Raw genomic sequence first — 24,094 nt, 5'->3', positions numbered from 1 at the left:
AGTGAAGAAATTCCCCCTCATCTCTGTCCTAAATGGTTTAGCCCTTATCCTTAAATTATGTCCTCTAGTTCTGTTCTCACCCGCCAAGGGAAACATTCCTTCTGCATCCAGTCTGTCTAGACCTGTCAGAATTTTATACACTTCTATGAGGTCCCCTCTCAATCTTCTAAACTCCAGTGTGTACATCCCTAAACTACATAGTCTCTCCTCATAGGTCATTCCCGCCATTCCTGGTATCAGCCTGGTGAATCGCCGCTGCACCCCCTCCATGGCAAGAACATCCTTCCTCAGATGAGGCGACCAAAACTGTACACAGTACTCGAGGTGTGGTCTCACCAGTGCCCTGTACAGCTGCAGCAAGGTATCCCTGTTCCTGTATTCTAACCCTTTTGCTATGAAGGCCAGCATACCGTTTGCCTTCTTGACCGCCTGTTGCACCTGCATGCTCGCCTTCAGTGACTGGTGTACAAGAACACCCAGGTCTCTCTGTACTTCCCCCTCTCCCAATCTATTGCCATTTAAATAATAATTTGCCCTCCCGTTCCTGCACCCAAGGTGGATAACTTCGCACTTGTCCACATTATAGTGCATCTGCCATTTATCCGCCCAATCGCCCAGTCTGTCCAAATCGCTCTGGAGCTTCCTGGTCTCTTCCTCTGAGCCCACCCCCCCTCCTAGTTTAGTGTCGTCTGCAAATTTGGAAATGCTGCATCCGACTCCCTGATCCAGGTCATTAATGTAAATTGTGAACAGCTGGGGGCCCAGGACAGATCCCTGTGGTACCCCACTTGTTACTGCCTGCCATTCAGAAAATGAGCCGTTTATTCCAACTCTCTGTTTTCTATCTGACAGCCAGTTCCCTATCCACGCCAATACTTTCCCCTTTATCCCATGAGCCTCAATTTTCCATGCTAATCTTTTATGTGGGACCTTATCGAAGGCCTTTTGGAAGTCCAGGTACACCACATCTACTGGCTCTCCCCCATCTATTCTACCAGTTACTCCCTCAAAAAATTCCAATAGATTAGTCAAGCACGATTTACCCTTTGTAAATCCATGTTGACTCTGTCCTATCCTGTCCCCATTTGCTAAGTGCTCCGCTATTTCATCCTTAATGATGGACTCCAGCATTTTGCCCACAACTGATGTAAGGCTTACAGGTCTGTAATTACCTGCTTTTTCCCTACCCCCCTTTTTGAATAGTGGGGTAACGTTAGCTACCCTCCAATCCATGGGCACTGTTCCCGAGTCTAATGAATTCTGAAAAATCATCCTTAGTGCATCCGCTATCTCTAGGGCCACCTCCTTCAGTACCCTAGGATGCATGTTATCAGGCCCTGGGGATTTGTCCACCTTCAATCCCTTTAGCTTCCTTAACACCATATCCTTAGAGATATTGATTTGCGTCAGTTCCTCCTTTGCCAATGAGGCCATGTTGGCTGAGACGGGCAAAGAGTGTACGTAAATGAGCCATATGCTCTTCCTTATCTTTACTAGCAATGAGAATATCATCCAAGTAAATGAAAATGAAAGGAAGGTCCCGTAACACAGAGTCCATAAGTCGCTGAAAAGCCTGAGCTGCATTTTTCAATCCAAACGGCATGCGAAGGAACTCAAAAAGGCCAAACGGTGTGATGACCGCCGTTTTGGGGATGTCTTGAGGGTACACAGGAACTTGATGATATCCACGGACGAGATCTACTTTGGAAAATATTGTTTTGCCGGCCAAATGAGCCGAAAAATCCTGTATATGCGGTATTGGATACCTATCCGGCATAGTGGCTTCGTTAAGGCGTCTGTAATCCCCACAAGGCCTCCATCCGCCACCTGGTTTGGGTACAATGTGTAATGGGGAAGACCAAGGACTGTCGGAGCGTCGGATAATCCCAAGGCGCTCCATAATCCGAAACTCTGCCTTTGCGGCTATAAGCTTTCCGGGTTCCAATCTTCGTGCCCGGGCGTAAACAGGCGATCCCGTTGTGGTAATATAATGCACCACACCGTGCTTCGCAACTGCTGCCGAGAATGTAGGCCTGGTGAGCCCCGGGAATTCGCCAAGTAGGCGCCTAAACCCTTCCTGCGATGGAACCGCACAGGCAACCGACCAGGAGACAGCAGTACTGCGGTGACAAGGCACCGCATGGAAGGTAGACGCATTAATGAGTCGACAATGTTGGACGTTGACCAGAAAACCATAGGCACAAAAAAAATCAGCCCCCAGGATGGCCTGTGATAATTTAGCCGTTATAAATTCCCATACAAAACGTTGGCCTCCAAGAGTTAAATTAACTGTCCGTTTACCGAACGTGCGAATGGCCGCACCATTGGCTGCCTCAAGGGAAGGGCCGTGACCGCCGGATTGTAGATCCAGCTTTGAGACTGGCAAAATACTGCACTGAGAACCAGTATCACACAAGAATCGTCGCCCTGTTCCGGAATCAGTAACATAGAGGAGTTTTCCTGCAGAACCGACTGCCATGGTGAACTGGGTGTTTTTGTCAGCCCCTGTCTTCTTCGAAGTTTGTGAGTCTGCTGGAGACTTTTTTTCAACCCAACTGCAGGGTGGACGGCAGCGTCGAGCCTTGGCGCCAAAACGGGCGTGGTACATACACAAGCCTGATGGAGGAGGGCTGGACTTTGCTCGTGTAGGGGAAAGACGCCTCGTAGCTGCGCAACTCTGCTGTATGACCATAAAAGACTTATCTGCCTCCGCAGCCAGCTCGGCACAGTCCGTAATCGTAGAACTGGCCAAGACTGCCTGAATTGGCTCGGGTAGCTGGCAGAGGAAAAGCTCTCGAAATAAAAAACATTGGGGCTCTGAACCCAAAAGCGTGAGCATTTAGCTCATCAATTCTGATGGTTTTGAGTCCCCAAGACCCGGCATTGCGATAAGTCTGCGTGCACGCTCTGACTTAGTTAGACCATACACTTGTAGTAAATGATCTTTTAAAGCTGAATACTTGCCCTCTGCCGGTGGATTCCCCAGGATGTTGACGACCCGTGAAGCCGTGGTGCTGTCCAGAGCGGAAACCACGTAATAATAACGGGTTGAATCCGCTGTAATGTCCCGGATAGCAAACTGGGCTTCTGCTTGGAAAAACCATGCTTCTGGTTGCTGTTAAGTCTGTGTGTCCCAGTTATGCTTATTATAAATCACTGGACACAGACTACAAGGATAACTTTTAACAGGTCTTTACTATTCGGAGGTCAGGGCTGAACTGCCCAGCAAATCCCTACACAACACTTATATACCGGTGTGGTCACCACCGGTATTACAGTATACAGCAGCCAAGAGAAAGTAGTACATCTCTTAAGGTAGTTCTCTTAAGGTGGAACAGGTTACATACACCACAGTTGCTGTTCCCAGAACTGCGGCAATTTAAGGGCAACGGCATTCGTGTTCATTATGAATATCTCGAAGAAAGTTGTCCAACGAGCTCGAGGCCACCAATGTAGGAACGGAAGTTCCTATCCGAATAACGAAGTCCAACGCAGTGAAACGAAATAATTAAACTTTAATAAACAAAATACTTTAACTGATAACTACAAGAGCAGAGGTCAGCAGGTCTGTTCAGGTTTCCAGCCTTTCTCAGACTGCCCTTAAATACTGGAAACCGACGTCATGACGTCATCACGTTTTCCGCGCCAACTGGGGGTCACGTGATCGGCGTCATGACGTCATCACGTGGAAATACAAGAACCTACACACAGCTTAAAGGTGCAGTCCACAACTGCACTACAGAGTGGTTAAAGGAATGATTACAGATTGTTCAGTGTCTCTTGGTGGCTCCGCCACAGTAGAGAGAAAACGGGGAATTATAGACCGGTAAGCCTGACATTGGTAGTGGGGAAAATGCTAGAGTCCACTATAAAAGATGTAATAACAGAGCACTTGGAAAACTGACAGGATCGGACAAAGTCGACATGGATTTACAAAAGGTAAATCGTGCTTGACTAATCTACTGGAATTTTTTGAGGATGTAATTGGTAAAATAGATAAGGGAGAACCAGTGGATGTGGTGTATTTGGACTTTCAGAAGGCTTTCGATAAGGTCCCACATAAGAGATTAGTCTGTTAAGTTAAGGCACATGGGATTGGGGGCAAGGTACTGACTTGGATAAAGAACTGGTTGGCAGACAGGAAGCAAAGAGTTGGAATAAACTGGTCTTTTTCCGAGTGGCAGGCAGTGACTAGTGGGGTACCGCAGGGATCGGTGCTAGGACCCCAGCTATTCACAATATATATAAATGATCTAGACGAGGGAACTAGATGACACAAAGCTGGGTGGGCATGTGTGCTGTGAGGAGGATGCAGAGAAACTCCAGTATGATTTGGACAGGTTGGGTGATTATGCTGCATCTGCCATGCTTCTGCCCAATGTGGATAAATGCGAGGTTATCCACTTTGGTGGCAAAAACAGGAAGGCAGATTATTATCTGAATGGCAATAGATTGGGAGAAGGGGAAGTGCAACGAGACCTGGGTGTCCTTGTGCACCAGTCGCTGAAGGTAAGCATGCAGGTGCAGCAGGCGGTTAAGAAGGCAAATGGTATGTTGGCCTTCGTAGCGAGAGGGTTCGAGTACAGGAACAAGGATGTCTTGCTGCAGTTGTACAGGGCCTTGGTGAGACCACACCTTGAGTATTGTGTGCAGTTTTGGTTGCCTTATCTGAGGAAGGATGTTCTTGCCATGGAGGGAGTGCAGCGAAAATTCACCAGACTGATACCTGGGATGGCAGGAATGACATATGAGGAGAGATTGGGTCGATTGGGCTTATACTCGCTGGAGTTTAGAAGAATGAGAGGGAATCTCATTGAAAAACTTATAAAATTCTAACAGGACTAGATAGACTAGATGCAGGAAGGATGTTCCCGATGGCCGGGGAGTCCAGAACCAGGGGTCACAGTCTAAGGATAAGGGCTAAGCCATTTAGGACAGAGATGAGGAGGAATTTCTTCACCCAGAGAGTGGTGAACCTGTGGAATTCTCTACCACAGAAGGCAGTGGAGGCCAATTCATTAAATATATTCAAGACGGAGTTAGATATATTTCTTAAGGCTAAAGGGACCAAGGGATATGGGGAGAAGGCAGGGACAGGGTACTGAATTTGGATGATCAGCCATGATCTCGTTGAATGGCTTACTCCTGCTCCTATCTTCTATGGTTTCAAGGAGCCACCCATTTATGATGTTTGGGTGCAGCTCACTCTAAACTCATTTTGTTCATGAAAATACAAGTGAGAAAAGACCACCTCATCACTTGGCTCCTTTTTCAGGACTTGATCCCACCCTTCTTTTCTTTTTCCTGCTGTAAGCCCATTTCCCTCTGCTCCCTGCTAAAAAAAAGGCAGCACGGCTGGGGCCGGAGCTCATTCATTATATTGACTAATTGACTGGAAAAAATTTTGAGGATGTAACTGGTAAAATAGATAAGGGAGAACCAGTGGATGTGGTGTATCTGGACTTTCAGAAGGCCTTCGATAAGGTCCCGCGTAAGAGATTAGCATGTAATTGGGGGCAAGGTATTGACTTGGATAGAGAACTGGTTGGCAGACAGAAAGCAAAGAGTTGGAATAAACGGGTCCTTTTCCGAGTGGCAGGCAGTGACTAGTGGGGTGCCGCAGGGTTTGGTCCTTGGACCCCAGCTATTCACAATATATATTAATGATCTAGACAAGGGAACTAGATGTAATATCTCCAAATTTGCAGACGACACAAAGCTGGGTGGGCGTGTGTGCTGTGAGGAGGATGTCGAGAAACTCCAGGATGATTTGGACATGTTGGATGATTGGCCAGAAACATGGCAGATGCAATATAACGTGGATAAATGTGAGGTTGTCCACTTTGGTGGCAAAAACAGGAAGGCAGATTATTATCTGAATGGCAATAGTTTGGGAGAAGGGGAAGTGCAATGAGACCTGGGTGTCCTTGTGCACCAGTCGCTGAAGGTAAGCATGCAGGTGCAGCAGGCGGTTAAGAAGGCAAATGGTATGTTGGCCTTCGTAGCGAGAGGGTTTGAGTACAGGAACAAGGATGTCTTGCTGCAGTTGTACAGGGCCTTGGTGAGACCACATCTGGAGTATTGTGTGCAGTTTTGGTCGCCTTATCTGAGGAAGGATGTTCTTGCCATGGAAGGAGTTCAGCGAAGATTCACCAGGCTGATACCTGGGATGGCAGGAATGACGTATGAGGAGAGATTGGGTCGATTGGGCTTGTACTCATTGAAACTTATAAAATTCTGACAGGACTGGACAGACTAGATGCAGGAAGGATGTTCCCAATGGTCGGGAAGTCCAGAACCAGGGGACACAGTCTAAGGATAAAGGGTAGGCCATTTAGGACAGAAATGAGGAGGAATTTCTTCACCCAGAGAGTGGTGAACCTGTAGAACTCTCTACCACAGAAGGCAGTGGAGGCCAGTTCATTAAATATATTCAAAAAGGAGTTGGATATATTTCTTAAGGCTAAAGGGATCAAGGGGTATGGGGAGAAAGCAGGGACCGGGTACTGAAATTGGATGATCAGCCATGATCGCATTGAATGGCGGAGCAGGCTCGAGGGGCCGAATGGCCTACTCCTGCTCCTATCTTCTATGTTTCTATAAAGTAGTAGAAAAGTACATTTATAACCAATACAGAAGGAGCTTCTTCACACACAGGCTGATCAATATCTGGAATAATTTGTCAGGCAGAATTCTAGAGGCATGGATGTTCAGAACATTCATAGTACTGTCGGATGCTAGAGCTGGAACTTTGGTGAGCCGATCAGCCTGCTCTTGTCCTTGACTTTTCTTTCGTTCTTATGCTCTGGCTGATCTAGTTCCTTTGTTACTGGGTTTTTTTTTGTTTGTTTTCAACTTTTTCCTTTCCTCTGCTGAAGGCACTGACTCCTCCTGGGGTCCAGTTCTAAATGCACAGGCTACCAATACAGTAAGCATCTGCAGGCTGCTTGATTGTGTGGGGCATTCATAGTCAATGCCGATCCTGTCCTCAACTAATGTCCAGACACTTTCCAGCAGTGGTCTCTCGATGGTGAGCAGGAGCACGCTGGCCCTTTCCTTTTTGCTCTTCCGAGCCAAATACAGTTTTAGTGCTTGCACCAGGCTGAGTTCAGGTAACTCAACACAGACAAGGACAGAATTGTGCTTCACTTTGACGCATGATCTTTTATTTATCTCTACAGAATGCGAGAACGAGGTGCAACTGCCTTGGGACCAGCTGCACTCGTATCGGTGTCGATAGCGTCAAAGAGATCGGGGTCAAAGGTGAGTCACGTAGCATTTATAATTAAAGCCATCGGAACCAGGGCTATGGGGAAAGAGCTTGGGCACAGTACTAATGGGATAGGTCTTTCAAAGAGCTGACACAATCACGATGGGCCGAATGGCATCCTTCTGTGCTATAAGATTCTATGACTCTAATTTACAAAATAGAAGAAATACATTATTTAACTTGTGATCTTATGAATACTCTAGATTTTATAGGTTTGTTTAATGCTGGTTTACAACATCCAACATTGGAAATACACAGGCACCCAGACGCCACTGATTAGTTAGCCTGAATGTTGTTCCTGTTTGGACAATGGGGCGTGGAATTGGTGAAACCGAGCTCAGAGGGAATTCTAACTCTCCCCACAGGGCAGGAATAGAGCGGGCGAGCGGTTAAAATGGAATGGCTCCATTTCCTGCTCCGTCCCAGCTGATCTGATTACAACACCACTGGTTTGATTCAGTGGGAGTCTTGAGTATAAATGCTAATTGGGGTCCTATAATGTCAACAGGTCCCCAATGGCATTTTAACCGGAGCCTGAGTGGGGAAAGCCACTGCAGCTTTCCTGCCAGGAAGAAGCTGGTTGTCGGGGGGGTGGGGAGAAAGATGCCCTCCAGCTAAGTCAAAAAATGTCTTTTGGGAGGCCAGGAGGAGCAGGAATGCTCCTATAGGCCCCACGAGGAAAGCCACGGCCTCCCCTGGCCAGGACTCCCCCTCTTCCCCCCTGAAACCCATCCGCCATTTACCTGGAAGCCGGTGAGCGACCAAGGTCTTCCTGATCTTCGCTTGCTGGCAGCCGCTTTGTGTCCTCTTCCTGCTCAGAATGGGTGGGAAGTGGACCTGTGTGATTTAAATGAGGCTCGGGAGTTAAAAACCATCCTGAAACTTAGGCCAGCAAATGCTTTTTGCACTAATCCCGGCCCCTTCCTGCTCGAAACCCACTCTGGGTTAACATTGAGTCCTGTGTGTCAGTATCAGAATCCATTTCCAGTTCTAGTGCTGGGAATCCGTGTGGCTTGAAGTTGCCAATCAATGCATCAGGACTTGGCATGCCCTGCCATCCCCACCCCCCTGCCATCCCCACCCAGTTTTCCACTCTGACATGGCATTAACAAAACTGGAGCGTTAACCTGATCAAAAAAATGTTCTAATTTAAGCAGTCTTGAGTTTACACCGAGGAAAAATTATAATGGGCAGGATTTTGCGGTTGGCAGCGTACCTAGGGAGTACGCCACCGGCATCCAAGTAAATGCGCACTTACCTGATGGGGACCTGCTTCGCGATCTTGCTGTTTGACGCTGCGTACTCGACGGCAGCGTAATGGCCCAGGGGCGCAGCGTGTGCGGAAGCGTACCTGGGATCACATGGGCCAGTGTTTCAATCAGGAAACAGAAGGTCTCTCTTTCATTTAGAACCTCATTACTAGAGCCTTCTGGGATTTAAAGGTGCATAAACATTTATACAATAATTATTTAAAATACAGCTGGTATTACAGATTTCCCATCCCCCGATAGGTAATAGCAGCACAACTTCAGAACGAAGTATATTTCTCACTCAGTGGAAGCGCGAGTCTCCTCTTCCCCTCTGGGAGCCAGTGCGTTGAGTGTCCCTTAAGTAACAAAATTGAAACAATTGATAAACTGCTTTACTAATCCCCATGTGGCGAGACTGATCCTTATTCTGCCAACTTTATTGAACGGAAACACATGACAGACACTAAAATAAACTAACAAAAAAAGCTCTTCGCAATTCTCCGAAGCTCACGGCTGAATTATTCAAATGGAGCTCAGATGCTTCCATCTGTTGTAATGTTCCAGTTTCACCTTTGAGCTAAGTAATGTTCAAACATGCCGCACGATGCTTTGGGCCTTTTGAGGTACCCCCTTACGCTGACGCAAACAGGCCCTGCTAAGAGGTTCATCCGCACGTAATCGTTTGTAATTGCTGGGCAGTTGGTGGGCAATTAGCCCAATTCTGCGGCAGCAATGAGGATTTCCCTGTCGGTGTGGATCATCTGTCAAGTCGGAACTTGTCAGATCACAAGTTCGGGATTTAGCGCAAGTGCAAGCATATGCAGAAATCCCGGAATTGCGTTCCATTTTAAAGGCGCTATGGCAGTGTACTCTGAGAGTACGCTGTCATACCCACCGCAAATTCTGGCCCATTGTGTTTTTATTTTGAAGGAACAAGAGTAACAACATTGTGTTACACAGCAGCATGTGGGTTCATGCCTGTGACTCTTCTGTACAGAGTTCTCGATATCACTCGTGCAGCCAAGGACAGTAGCAAAACCCAGTGCTTTTTAATGCGGATGCATCTCTTAGCAGCCAGCTCAAATGTGACATGAACACATGGCTTGTGCTAATAGGCCACATGGGAATGGCAAGTGTGTGGAGGGACCCAAAAAACAGGTCAATTTTAAAAGAAAATTATTCCCTCAACTCCTCTCTTTTTAAGGCACTGACTGTTCCTGCATTACAGTTCCATCGGTGCTGGCCACTCTGTGGTAACTTCTCCAAGTGACCATATTTTGATGTGTGAAGGTTGGCAGATTATTCAGCAGCAGGGGACGTCTACCTCAATCCTGTCCTCAGCTGATGTTACACATAGACGATAGCAAAATACAGCGGATGCTGGAAATCCGAAATAACAACAGAAAATGCTGGAAAAACTCAGCAGGCCAGGCAACATCCGTGGAGAGAGAAATAGAGTCAACGTTTCGGGTCGAAACCCTTCGTCAGGACTGAGAGAAAAGGCAGGAAATGAAACAAAAGGCAGTTTGGGGACTGGGAAATGGGCGAGGGGATGAAAGAAGAGACATTAGGAGATATTCAAGGTGAGACGAGATAGTAATAGGACAGGTAAAGAAACAGACATTGGCTCGAGATGAAGTGTGAAATGCGCCGGCAGAGTGAGAGACAGTTGCCATGTGGGAGAGAGAGAGGAAAAAAGGAAAAGTCACAAACCAAAAACGTGGATAAAAAATGTAATAGGGGGCGAGGTTATGATCTGAAGTTGTTGAACTCGATATTGAGTCCGGAAGGCTGTAAAGTGCCACATAGACTCGCTCTCCAGCAGGAATTGCTGGATACCAATAAGGAGCAGGAGAAGCACTGAGACCAATTGTCTCGACCGCTGTCCTGCCGGAGATCTACTAACCCAGTGCAGACCCAGAATCAAATCTGGGGCCTTCTGGCCTGAGTACAAAGCTCACAGGGCTTTTATTCACCAAGCCATGGGGGGAGGGGTGGGGAGGTAAGCCTCCTCATTCACATCAACCTGTTACTGGCATTTTTTTCAGTTTGCCATCAAGTGCTATTGGTGGCCGTTATGGGGGGGGGGGCAGGACCAATGATCTGTGCTGCATTGCCAGTAGAAGGCTGGGTTCTCAACTAACATGTTACATCTGTGAGGACAGGTCTGTAACTGCAGTGAATTCTGCTTATTTTAGGTAATCATCTGCACAGATGGGAGGGCAAACACAGGCCTGGGATACTTGGAGAGTGAGAAGGAAGATGTGTATGAGGGCTCCAGACAGTTTTACACTGATGTAGGAGAGCAAGCAACTTTAAACGGGTAAGCAGTCTTCTTTTACATTCCACAGTTTATTTTGTATTTAAAGCAAGAAAGACGCCCATTTATAAAGCACCTCGTCCTGTTGAAGAAACATCTTAAAACATTTCATATACAATGAATAACTTTTGTGAATCAACATTAAAAAAAAAAGATTATCTGGTCATTATCACATTGCTGTTTGTGGGAGTTTACTGAGCGCAAAATTGGCTGCCGCGTTTCCTACATTACAACAGCAACTACACTTCTAAAAGTACTTCATTGGCTGTAAAGCGCTTTGGGATGTCCGGTGGTCTTGAAAGGCGCTATATAAATGCAAGTCTTTCTTTCTATCTTGTTATGTAGGTAAATGCAGCAGCCATTCTGCGCTATTGATCTCTCACAAGTAGCAATGAGATTAATGACATTCACTTCAGGGTTGTTTAATCAGGCTGTAAATGTGTTACTGCAAGCTGGCACTTTGGATCAGACTAACCTGCAAAAGTCTGTCTAGACTTGAATATTCCCACATCTGGGAACGCTCTTCTCTCGCACACCTGAATAGCTTGTCGTCCCTCAATTCCTCCACAGCTTTAGCCTCCTTCATCTATCTCCTGCCTTCAAAGCTTTCTTGTCTTCCTCAGTTTTCTCTGAACCTTTCTCTCTTGTTCTATCTAAGATCCAAATGTCCCCTCCTACACGTTCCTCTTTCCTACAACCTTACTGTGTTGAAATCAAGACTGGAATTGCACAGTGTCCTGCTGTATTCTTTCAAGGGCATCAAACCTGTGGAATTCCTAAACTACATTAGACTTTCCTCCTTCCTAAAATATTTAGGCTTTTAAAACCTAATCTTGGTGTCACTTGACCGCTATTTCCTGATTTGCCTTGTCTTCTGTCCTACTTTTTTCAACTTGTATTATGGGCCTAAAAAAAACTGCATTCCACGCATAAATTTATACATTTATTGAATATGTACCAACCTGAGATCCCACTTACAAATCTCTATAACTCTGAATCTATACTACAGCAAAATTCCTGGTCGTACAGTCATAGCAAAGGAGTAATAAAACACAGAAATGGTTTGTCCTGCAGTTTCACAATTTCTGTCCTTGCTCTAGGGTGATTGTATCGGTTCTGACAATAGAGGGCACAGACTGTAGACTGGCAGAGCTCGGGAAACTGGCAGATCGGACTGGAGGAAGGGTAAGAATGCAGAGAAGGGGAATAGTAATAATGTCAGTTACTTCACTTAAAATGTATTAAGTGTCCCGAAAGGTATTTACATAACCCCAGATGTATCTCGAGAGCAGTGAAGAATGTCAACATATGAATGATTTTTACAAATTCAGAGGCATCGTCCTCACTTCATTTAGATTAAGCCTTAGCTTTTTAAGGTCGCTCAATGGTTCAGTGGGGGAATGCACACTGTGATATGGTACTGAGAGCTATCCAGTGACCTGGAGACAATCCATGGCACTTCTAGGTTGACATTCTTTTCTCTTGTTGTGTTGGAAGGGATCTGCTGCAGGTTACGCTCCTGATTGTAGTATGCAAGGTTTCTGGTCGTGGGCAGCTGATACGCCTTCTGTCAATTCATGGCTCACTCTGATTCCCGCATAGACCTTTGAACATGGGCAACAATAGACCTTGTTCTCTGGCATGTCAGCACTGCAGTTACTCGGCATGTGTCTTCTGCTTGTTCTCATCCAACTGGTATATCTCCTCTGTTATTCATGGATGGAGAGAGCCTGGTATTGAACCCTGGGGTAACTAAGCAGCTGCATGGGCCCCCCTCTGAAACTTCTCCTGTTTTCTATTCAGGCGGGCTGAGTAAAAGTTAGCTCCCTGCTACAAAAAATCCTTAAATTCACTTCAGTGACAAGTAAATACTATGGCACTCCAAGGATGGGGGATCTACCAAGCTACTGGCCTTACCCAGTATGAGAACCGGATAGACTTTAGAAATGACCAACTGAGTGTCAATGGTTTAGTCAGCTTCATGGTAAGTCCTGCTGTAAAAACTAAGGCTCACAGAATCTTTGACTGACATTGTGTAGTTAGGTTTGTTCATTGTAAATATTTGGGCTACATATAACTTTGTATATATGTATCTATCTGCCTATCTATTTATCTATTGGACTCATACATTTTACTGACCCCTCTCCAGGTGATATGATCCCAGTAAAATTAGCCATTGAATATCCCAATACTAAACAACACTGTCTGATGGCCAATGTTTTTAAACACATTTAAAAGGTGGTTCTAGATAGCCTCTGACTCATCAGTATTGCCAACATACTTTCAAGGATGTTCAACCTTCGTGAGCATGTGTGCACCTACCACAACTAGACTCCTTCCTCTAAGAATGGACAAACATGCCTTCTGGGATTCACAGCTTCCCAAGTTCTACCAGGCTGTGTTTCACCTTCCTCACTTGTCCTGTTGCAGACAACGAGAGTTGGTCCATCAAACTTCCTGAATACCCAAGAGTGCCAACTGGTGCTGCTGTACCTCATGGCAGAGATAGGGCAGTCTCTTGTCTTGCACATGGCTGTTCTGCATGGCCAGTACTCCAGGGTCATCAAAAGGATCATTTCTGTAACACCTGGTTTTTGCAGTCAGGCTTTGCCCAGAATGTCTGCATCATGCTCTTTTCTCTCAGACTTAGTGAAGTGTGAACATGAAAGAATTAACCAATCCCTCACTCAAGTCTCCTAAACAATGCTGTAACAGTGAGATTGGGGACATTGGCTGCTGCTAGCTGTTGAGGAGCAATGCATCCGTGGTACAATGCTAAGATTTTGTAAGTCCATTGAAGTGCATCGTGTCTGCACCTTTCACCCCTTTTATTTTTCTCCTCTTCCTGTGTCACATTGTCATCTGATATTATTTCTCATTCCAGGTCAACATTGTTAATCCATCTAATTTACCTGAAGAGATTCAGGCCACTTTGGATGATGACGTCATTGCGACCGATGCCACTGTCACCTTTGTAGTCACTGAACAGATGTGAGTAAAACCTTCTGAGCCAGAATTAGTGTGTGTATATATCAGCTGATCGCCTTAGATTGGACAACTAGCTTGTAATTCACTGAAAGCCATCTGTTGTGTTCTATGTATATAACATCAACTGTACTTATATAACATCAACTGTACTTGTATAACATCAACTGTACTTGTATAACGCCTTTAATGCAGCAAACTATCCCACGGCACTTTGCAGAAGGGGGAGCGGAAAACAGGCACCAAGCAGGAATTGGGAGAAGTTAGGGGATGTGAAGTTGCAGTTAAAGAGAGAGGTTTTTAGGAAGCTTTTGAAGATGGTAAGAGATTAGCAAGGCAGGCAGAGGCAGGAGGTTAGGCAGAGAATTCCAGAGTCCAGGTGCAAAATGGTGGAATCTACCATTGGACTCAGTGAGGTGCAAATGGGGTCAGATTTCCATCACTAGACTGACAACCTTTCACCTTTGGCACCATACTGGCAACTGCCAATAAACAGAGGAGGCCCCGATGACATTCTCCCTTGTCAGCAATGGAGACCTCCTCTTATGTCAATCTGTGTAAACAGGGCCCCTGTAACTGATATTACCTTTTTTATTGAAGATATTATAATATTTTCTTCACACACAAAATAAGTAATGTTGGGATTATATTTTCCATATTCTCTGTTCACTAACATCTTGGGAAACCAGGAAACATTTCTGAAAATTCTTTAAATTATTCATTTGTTCACATTTTCTTGTGATTGTTTCTGTGAAAACTGAGCTATACAAGATAGCACAAGATAGGGTCTTATATTCCTCATTGATGAAGCACACCGTTAGGCCTCAAGTGATATTGAGCCAGACAAGCACAGTTCCTATGGTGCAATCTAGGCCCCAGTAATACTGAACCACATAAACCCTGCTGATATGGTGATTGCTAGGTCCGGGTAGTACCAAGTCGTACAAGTCCAATTACTATTTTCCTAAGCTCCAAGTAAAACTGTGTCATCAAATTCAATTAATGTTACCAACAATTAACTATTCCAATGCTCTCCTGGTCGGCCTTCCATCTTCCACCCTCCATAAGCTTGAACTCCTCCTGCCCGTGTCCTAACTCGCACCAAGTCCAGTTCACCCATCGCCCCTGTGCTTGTTGACCCACATTGGCTCCCGATTCCCGAACGCCTTGATTTTAAAATTCTCATGTTCAAATCCCTCCATGGCCTCACCCCATCCAATCTCTGTAAACTCCTCCGGCCCTACAACCCTCCGTGAACTCTGCATTCCTCCTATTCTGGCCTCTTGTGCATCCACGACTTCCTTTGTCCCCACCATTGGCATCCATAGCTTCAGCTGTCCAGGCCCTAAGCTCTGGAATTCCCTTTCTAAACCTCTCTACCTCTCTTTCCTCCTTTAAAACGCTCCTTAAAATCTACCTCTTTGACCAAGCTTTTGGTCACCCGTCACAATATCTCCTCCTTTGGCTCGGTGTCAATTTTTCGGTCTGATTACGCTCCTGTGAAGCGCCTTGGGATGTTTTATTACGTTAAAAGTGCTATATAAATGCAAGTTGTTGTTGTTTACTCTACTAGCAAGAGGGGAAAACTTTTCTTTTTCTGTTTATCTTTAGGTATTTTGGATTTGAGGAGCAAGCAGGGAATAAGCTTGTGAAACGGGTTGGAAATGTGACCAAAGATACGGAGCTGACTTTTGAATTTGGAATAAAGGAATCTCACATCCAAAGTAAGTGGCAGAAAGAATTGGTAACTGCAGCAAACTAAGTGGCTCTCAGTTTTACTAATGTGATTGGATCTTAACTGCTGCTGTTAAAAATTGGGAGTTACATTATGCTCTAGGAAGATAGCTGCACTGTTTGAGAGCTTCCTGTACCATCTGGTGGACCTTTACCAAGGCAGGTATGGTAATTCAAATAAAATAAACAGCAAAAAGCTTTAAATGCTGGAAATCTGATTTAAAAACAAAAAAACGCTAGAAATGTTTGAGGTCCGTCAGTGTTTGGGGTGTGCACTTCATCACCTGAAGGCAAAGAATTAGGTTGGAATAATAGGGATAAAGGGGAGAGGAGGTAGAACCAACAGACACACTAGTCACAGAAAGGGGCTAAATGTGTTAAAGAAAGAAAAAAGACTTTCATTTATATAATGCCTTTCACGGCCTCAGGATGTCCCAAAGCCTTTTACAGCCAATGAAGTACTTTTGAAGTGTTGTCACTTGACCTAAAAGAAAACCGTTAGGTGAGAGAAAAGATCACGCAGACATACAGAAAAGACAAAAGAATGTGCAAATAATGGGGTGAAAAGACACAGGGCAGGTCCACGTACAATAAAAGCCTGAGGAATAAAGAAACAACGGAGAAAGAGGAAAAAAGCAGCCAAAACAGCTGATCTGAAATTTAAACAGGAGTTGCAAGTGAAACACAGTGGATCCACCAAGCATGAGAAGAGGGAAAGAGTAGCATTGACTAGGTGATGCAGTGAGCTACGCACTGGCCTTTGACTTGGGTGCACTGGCACAAATCTAACCTAGACAAATGGGATACAAGATTCCTCTGTCTGATGGCTATAAGGGCCCTACATGAAATGCGGTTAACCACTCCCAAACTCGGTCTTAGTGGGCATCGACTCATAGCACAAAACTTCCTGTGGTTTGCCACTAAATTGCCACTTCATTCATAGAGGTCACTGGCTGGTTGGTGTGGGAAATGGGAAAATTACACTGACGCAGACTGATCTTCTGAGGTGGGGTTAAGCCACACTGTTGGTGCAGTGCAGAGAGAGCTTTACCCTGCATCTGACTGAGCCATACCTGACCAGGGAGTGCCCGATGCTCAACATGGGTGCCTGAAATCGAAATCTTGGAAAAATTCACAAAAAGAACTGAATATCCTGCAGATATTGTTTGATTGAAGCTGTGATTCAATGACATCTTCTATAAAGAAGCATCTGGGCAAACTCTCGAGCTCCAATAATGGTCTACCGCCCAATATAGTACTGAACCACACCGACCAGATAGCCTCAGGTTCAATCCCTGGTCTGTGCCATGTTAGCCGATCACTATTAAGGCAGCAGTTGGAGTGATACATTTTATTTCAGTGACCCACACTAGGGAGGGGAAAGAAATCAGTCACAGTTCCTGTTCCTAACGGTTACTCCTGGAACTATGGAGAAAACTGAGGAGACCACGAGAATAAAACCATAAAGGAAGGCAGGCGAGATGCTTCAGCAAGGAGTGGGGCTGGGCCGGGAGAGGCTGCTTCAGTAGGGGTGAGAACACCTGTAAAAGAATGAAGTCTGGGAGAAGTTTGTTAAAACTTGTGAATGTAAATGCAGATGAGGGAGGCCCTGCAGCCCATCATAGCCTATCCGCTTAGAAAGAAAAAAAAGTCCTCCCATCACGCTGTCCAACTGGCTCTTGAATGACTCTAAGCCTGCTGTCTGCACTCCTCTGCCTGGGAACTTAATTTCAGTGTTGATTCCTCTTTTTTTTATTAGTTCATGGGATGTGGGTGTCACTGGCAAGGCCAGCATTTATTGCCCATCCCTAATTGCCCTTGAGAAGGTGGTGGTGAGCCGCCTTCTTGAACCGCTGCAGTCTGTGTGGTGAAGGTACTTCCACGGTGCTGTTAGGGAGGGAGTTCCAGGATTTTGACCCAGTGACAATGAAGGATCAGTGATAAACTTCTAAGTCAGGATGGTGTGTAACTTGGAGGGGAACTTGGAGGTGGTGGTGTTCCCATGCGCCTGCTGCCCTCGTCCTTCTAGGTGGTAGAGATCGTGGGTTTGGGAGGTGCTGCTGAAGAAGCCTTGGCGAGTTGCTGCAGTGCATCTTGTAGATGGTACACACTGTACTCACATCAGTCCTAAATTTGTCCTTCACCATTTAGCCCTATACCCTCTTGATCTACTGTCTTATTTTACCTTGAAATCATGTTTAGGATTTATCTTGCCTATATTCTTTAATATCATATAATATTACAATATCGCCTTAGTTGTCTTCTTTCAAGACTAAAGAGCCCCAGTTTGACTAACCCACCCTATAGCTTAGACCGCTGATGCTGGGGATCAGAACTGTGGCTCCTCCCTCCGTTGTCACCAGGGTTTTAAAGTTTCTTTTGTATCTTGGTGACTAAAACTGGGGACAGTACTTAAGATGCAGTCTAACCAGAGCATCACTCAGCTTTATTTGATTGCTGCTCCACCGTTCTACCTACTTACAGATTTTATCTCGCATGTAAAGAGTGACTGAGAGACCAAAGGACTCCAGGGCCTAGAAATTGAGTTGACGCCGCGCCAGGGCTTTAGCGCCGGAAATTTAGCGCCGGCGCTAATTCCCTTGCGCGCGCCAAAAATTCAGTAGCGCCGCGCCCAGACGGCTGCCGGCGCTACTGGCGGGCGTGAGCGCCTCCCAATGGGCGCTGAGTGCCGAATTGCGGCGCTAATCCGGCGCTGCGGCACCCGATGCGGTGCGGCAGGCTGGGGAAGTGCAGGCCTCCTCCTTCAGTTAAGGAGGAGCTGCCTGCACCCGCCCGCTGTCCGTTCAATTATTGAAAAAATGAGCCCGGCACCTCGGACAAGTGCCGGGCTTGCAGGCCAGACGCATCTGTTCCGCGGGGGGGGGGGGTGGAGGAGTCCGGGGAGGGAGGTGCGGGCAGGCAGCCGACGGGAAAGCGGCCGGCCGCCGCGCGACCTTAATGCGCCGGCGCTAACTCGGGGAAGACTCGGTTGCCAGAATCTTAGTTGCGGCTGCCACGGGCGAGGCGGCCGCAACTGAATTTCGGCGCTGGGGCCCGTCGGCATGGCAACCGGGACGCTGCGCACACCGATGACGTCATCGGTGCCGGCGCAGCGCTACCGGTCTACCGCGGCGTAAGGGCCCCAGGCAATTTCGGCGCCGGCGCCAAATGCAGCGCTAGGCCCTCTAGCGCCGCAAAATCGGCGCTAAGGGCACTCAATTTCTAGGCCCTGGTGTCGGAGGGGAGGGGAGAACAGAAGTGAAAGTTGTGGGGGAAGCGTTTCCAGGGAGGATTTCCCCCTGTTTTTAGGGTGAGGGGGAACTGGACCCAGAAATCTGGAGTAATTGGAAATTTTAAAATGATATCCCGAGACATACCACATGGAACAAATGCTAGTTAGTATATTAAAAGATCTCGGGTGTGAGCAATGTCCGCCACCTTGTGGTAAGCAGATGCATTACATACAAAAGTTGAAATGCTCCATCAGAGACGATTAAGGAAAGTTCAGCTCTGTGTTTTTGCTCAGGAAAGGTTTGGTATAATGTTGCCATTCCGCTTTCTGCAACCAGTTCCCCTGGTGGAAAATGCAATATTCGCTTCAGTCTGAAATCGTGCTGTGGGGCGAAGAAAACTAACTTTATGTTCAATTAAAAAAAAATATATTCGTGAAGGCTCAAACTCCTACTGGCTTACGTTTCATAAGAACATAAGAAATAGGAGCAGGAGTAGGCCATTCGGCCCCTTGAGCCTGCTCCGCCATTCAATAAGATCATGGCTGATCATCGACCTCAACTCCACCTTCCTGCTCGATCCACATATCCTTCGATTCCCTTAATATCCAAAAATCTATCGATCTTTATCTTGAATATACTCAACGGCTGAGCCTCCACAGCCCTCTGGGGTAGAGAATCCCAAAGATTCACCATCCTCTGAATGAAGAAATTTCTCCTCATCTCAGTCCTAAGTGGCCTACCCCTTATTCTGAGACTGTGACCCTTGGTTCTAGACTCCCCAGCCAGGGGAAACATCCTCCCTGCATCTACCCTGTCAAGCCCTGTAAGAATTTTGTATGTTTCAATGAGATTACTTCTCATTCTTTTAAACTCCGAGAATATAGGCCTAGTCTACTCAATCTCTCCTCATAGGACAATCCCCCCATCCCAGGAATCAGTCTGGTGAACCTTCATTGCACTCCCTCTATGGCAAGTATATCCTTCATAGAAACATAGAAACTAGGAGCAGGAGTAGGCCATTCGGCCCTTCGAGCCTGCTCCGCCATTCAACGAGATCATGGTTGATCATCCAAACCCTAGCACCCGGTCCCTACACCGACAGCCATCCCACCCAAACCCTATCCCCGTAACCCCACATATTTAATCCCCCCTAACACTAAGGGCCAATTTTTTTTTTAATTTTTATCATGGCCAATCAACCTAACCCGCACATCTTTGGACTGTGGGAGGAAACCGGAGCACCCGGAGGAAACCCACGCAAACACGGGGAGAATGTGCAAACTCCACACAGACAGTCACCCGAGGCCGGATTTGAACCCGGGTCCCTGGCGCTATGAGGCAACAGTGTTAACCACTATGACACCGTGCTGTCCTTAGGTAAGGAGACCAAAACTGTACACAATACTCCAGGTGTGGTCTCACCAGGGCCCTATATAATTGCAGTAAGACGTCTTTACTCTTATACTCAAATCCTCTTGTAATAAAGGCCAACATACCATTTGCTTTCCTAATTGCTTGCTGTACCTGCATGTTAACTTTCAGTGATTCGTGTACAAGGACACCCAGGTCCCTCTGAACACCAACATTTCCCAATCTCTCACCATTTAAAAAATACTCTGCTTTTCTATTTTTCCTACCAAAGTGAATAACTTCACATTTCTCAACATTATATTCCATTTGCCATGTTCTTGCCCACTCACTTAGCCTGTCTATATCCCCTTGAAGCCTCTTTGCATCCTCCTCACAACTTACATTCCCACCTAGCTTTGTATCATCAGCAAACTTGGATATATTACATTTGGTCCCCTCATCCAAATCATTGATGTAGGTTGTGAATAGCTGAGGCCCAAGCAGGGATATCAATAGCCCTCTGGCATCTCACTCATATGGCCATCCGTCACGTGAGTGTATTACAAGCTATTCAACTGCAGAGCACATCACAGTTGAGCGAATCCTGTCCTCACCCAATGCCCACACTCTCACTCTTTCCAGTTGGGGTCACTGTACTGCAATTGGTGTAGGCACCCTGGCAGATTTTCAACTCCTTAACCCTGAGATCAGCTAACTCAGCACAACATAGAGATCAAACCTTGGACCTTCTGGTTTGTGTGCCTCAGTATCACACCAGGTGCTGCCCTAATCCAACTCTGGTGCAGGGGGAGATGCAATGTTTAGCTGCAATTGGCCATAAAATTACATCAGCAATCCCCTCCCCTCCCAGAATCTCTGTGGCTGGGGTACATGAACACCAGCAGTCCTCTGGTACCTTGCCCACGTGCCATTCTTTACATATGATCCTGGACAGTGAGTGTGGGCAGGTTATTCAACCATGTGAGTCAGTCACAGCCAATGTGACCAGCGCTTCCTTTAAGCTGTGCAGCTGTGTGGCCGCGCAGCACTCTGCAGCTCCCGCGCAGCCGGCTCACCTGCTTTTAAATAGGAAAAACCGTGCATGCGCGGTATTCTGAATGGGCTGTGCAGCTCCTTAAAGGGGCCGCGCACCCAAGAAAAATTAACAGGAACATTGTCCTCACCCAATGTCCACACACATACGCTTTCTAGCAGGAATCACTGTATGACACTTGTGCTCTACAAGTAGGAAATATTTTCCACAAAGGAGACTTTCAGGCCATCAATCTGAGCTAGGTTAAGACCCAAATCAGATGGGTGAACAAGTCAGTCCTCCGGAACAGCCGTCCCGTTGCTGATGTGACTTTCACTGACTCGAGACAGTGGGCCGCAGGTCCACTTGTTCAGCTAAGCTCCACACGTGGGGGGCTTCTGGTGTTTGTGATTCTATCAGTCTGAGGTGCAGAGTGGAGGTGAGGCATTTCTCCACAAGGTCAGTCTTGAGACCAGTGAGCCCAGTCCCCTCTCCTGTAAAAGGCTCTGACACACATTGTTAAAATTAAAGAGCCATTGTATTACCAGGAGTTGCGATGGCAGTGTCTCCTGATGGCTCACTGAAATTCTCCAGCAAATAGCTGAGCCATGCAAACTAAAACGGTCCTGGGTTCCATCACCAGACTGTGGCGAATCAGTTAATCACAAGCAGTATTTAGGGTGTTATATTCGACCTCGGTATAATTTGGGCTAGATCGGAAAACTTAATCCGGGTTTCTCCTCCTGGCGACCCGTTCTGGAAAGTGTTCATTTGTGGATGTTGGGTGAGAACAAGAGTCAATTTAGCTATGATGTCTTCCACAGAGGTGAATAGCCTCAAATTCGAGGATCCCAGTTAAAAAGAATGGCCACTTTGGTTCGATAACCAAAGGGCAAAAGATCAACTGCTTCAAGAGAGAATAGAATATTGGCAAAGAGAAATAAAGTAGCATTGGAGAAGGCCCAGGAACAGCCTGCCTGCTCTGGTGCTGGGCACTGAGAGTAAGGGATTAGGGAGGAAGGGAAAGTCACCATATATAACCAGAAATACGGGTATATTGTATTTAATGTGATATTCTAGTTACTTGGCTTCTGTGATTCAGACTGCATGAATCTCTTAATTCCCTCAGCTCTCCAGGATAACGAGAAGTTGCCCTTCCAGCTGCAAGTAAGCTTCACCACTCGGGATAACAGACAGGCCTGTCGAGTCATCAGTCAGGAGAAACACATCACAAACAACAGGTACCCCAGCCAGTGCTCTAACACCACCCAGAGCTTGGTGCAGATAACCCTGAGCTCCATTTCCCCCACAACCCCCACACCCCCCGCCACCTCAGAGCTCCCGACAGCACCACCCGATATTAATCAGTATTAAGATTGCTAGCTTACTCCAATAAATTTCCACATTCAAGCGTGTTTTACTCGCATCAATTTGCCTAAAAATATGAATCCCCGTCAATGAACAGAATCTAGTCCTTCAATAGTGAGAGGCTACTGTTGATGTCGAAAGAGACATCAGCGGAATTATCACTGAAGTGGTGCAGTCAAGAGACATGGGGAGGTGAGTGTGAGCGACTGGAGGGAGGCGAGCGTGAGCGATGGGAGGGAGGCGAGCGTGAGCGATTGGAGGGAGGTGAGTGTGAGCGATTGGAGGGAGGTGAGTGTGAGCGATTGGAGGGAGGCGAGCGTGAGCGATGGGAGGGAGGCGAGCGTGAGCGATTGGAGGGAGGTGAGTGTGAGCGATTGGAGGGAGGTGAGTGTGAGCGATTGGAGGGAGGCGAGCGTGAGCGATGGGAGGGAGGCGAGCGTGAGCGATTGGAGGGAGGTGAGCGATTGGAGGGAGGCGAGCGTGAGCGATTGGAGGGAGGCGAGCGTGAGCGATTGGAGGGAGGCGAGCGTGAGCGATTGGAGGGAGGCGAGCGTGAGCGATTGGAGGGAGGTGAGCGTGAGCGATTGGAGGGAGGTGAGCGATTGGAGGGAGGCGAGCGTGAGCGATTGGAGGGAGGTGAGCGTGAGCGATTGGAGGGAGGTGAGCGATTGGAGGGAGGCGAGCGTGAGCGATTGGAGGGAGGGAGGTGAGCGATTGGAGGGAGGTGAGCGATTGGAGGGAGGCGAGCGTGAGCGATTGGAGGGAGGCGAGCGTGAGCGATTGGAGGGAGGCGAGCGTGAGCGATTGGAGGGAGGCGAGCGTGAGCGATTGGAGGGAGGCGAGCGTGAGCGATTGGAGGGAGGTGAGCGTGAGCGATTGGAGGGAGGCGAGCGTGAGCGATTGGAGGGAGGCGAGTGTGAGCGATTGGAGGGAGGCGAGCGTGAGCGATTGGAGGGAGGTGAGCGATTGGAGGGAGGCGAGCGTGAGCGACTGGAGGGAGGCGAGCGTGAGCGATTGGAGGGAGGTGAGCGATTGGAGGGAGGCGAAAGAGCTTTGCTTCATATCTGTCTTATAATTCTTGCTGGGTTCAACTATATTGGGTGCTTAATGACCCTTAGGTCATTGAACAGATTTCTGGATTATGGTGGGGGTCTGATGACCTGTTAGATTGTAGCTTTGCTTTCTATCTTTGCTCTTCATGAATTATAGCCTTTGTTGTACAAGTCTTTGATGTCTTATCTCTTGCAGTCTCTAGAAAGGGAACCCATTTCATTATTCATGCCACAGAGTTTTCCTGCTTTTACACTCCCCCCTTGTGATAAAAAGCCTATCTTTTAAAAGCCTCTGGGGGAGAAATTGGCCTGGTTTGCGCCTCCTGTTAGCGCCTCTGGGGGGTGGTAACTGTTGTGTATGTACCTTTAAGGGAATAACTGGTCTCAGACTGCAGTACCGGCAGTGACCACCCCTGTGTAAAAGGCGCTAGCAGCCTTCTGTAGTTTCAGTTTCCCGATTTTCTCCATTCAGTAAAGACTTGTTATAATCAACTCCTGC

General features: G+C 47.0%; 1 protein-coding gene across 1 annotated transcript in view; it reads left to right on the top strand.

Annotated features, from left to right (window-relative positions):
* Positions 1-24,094, top strand: part of LOC147106714 (circularly permutated Ras protein 1) — a 131,277-nt gene that overhangs the window by 98,917 nt on the left and 8,266 nt on the right. Inside the window, exons 11-16 of the mRNA XM_086007771.1 lie at positions 7,182-7,263; positions 10,719-10,843; positions 11,941-12,025; positions 13,725-13,831; positions 15,437-15,549; positions 22,305-22,416. Coding sequence (XP_085863897.1) covers positions 7,182-7,263; positions 10,719-10,843; positions 11,941-12,025; positions 13,725-13,831; positions 15,437-15,549; positions 22,305-22,416 — 624 coding nt within the window. The remainder of the gene's footprint in view (positions 1-7,181; positions 7,264-10,718; positions 10,844-11,940; positions 12,026-13,724; positions 13,832-15,436; positions 15,550-22,304; positions 22,417-24,094) is intronic.

The sequence above is a fragment of the Somniosus microcephalus genome, chromosome 15 (assembly GCF_052327205.1).
Source record: "Somniosus microcephalus isolate GS21.2 chromosome 15, FLI_Smic_1.0, whole genome shotgun sequence".
NCBI lineage: Eukaryota > Metazoa > Chordata > Chondrichthyes > Squaliformes > Somniosidae > Somniosus > Somniosus microcephalus.
This window is presented reverse-complemented; position numbering and strand designations above follow the sequence as displayed.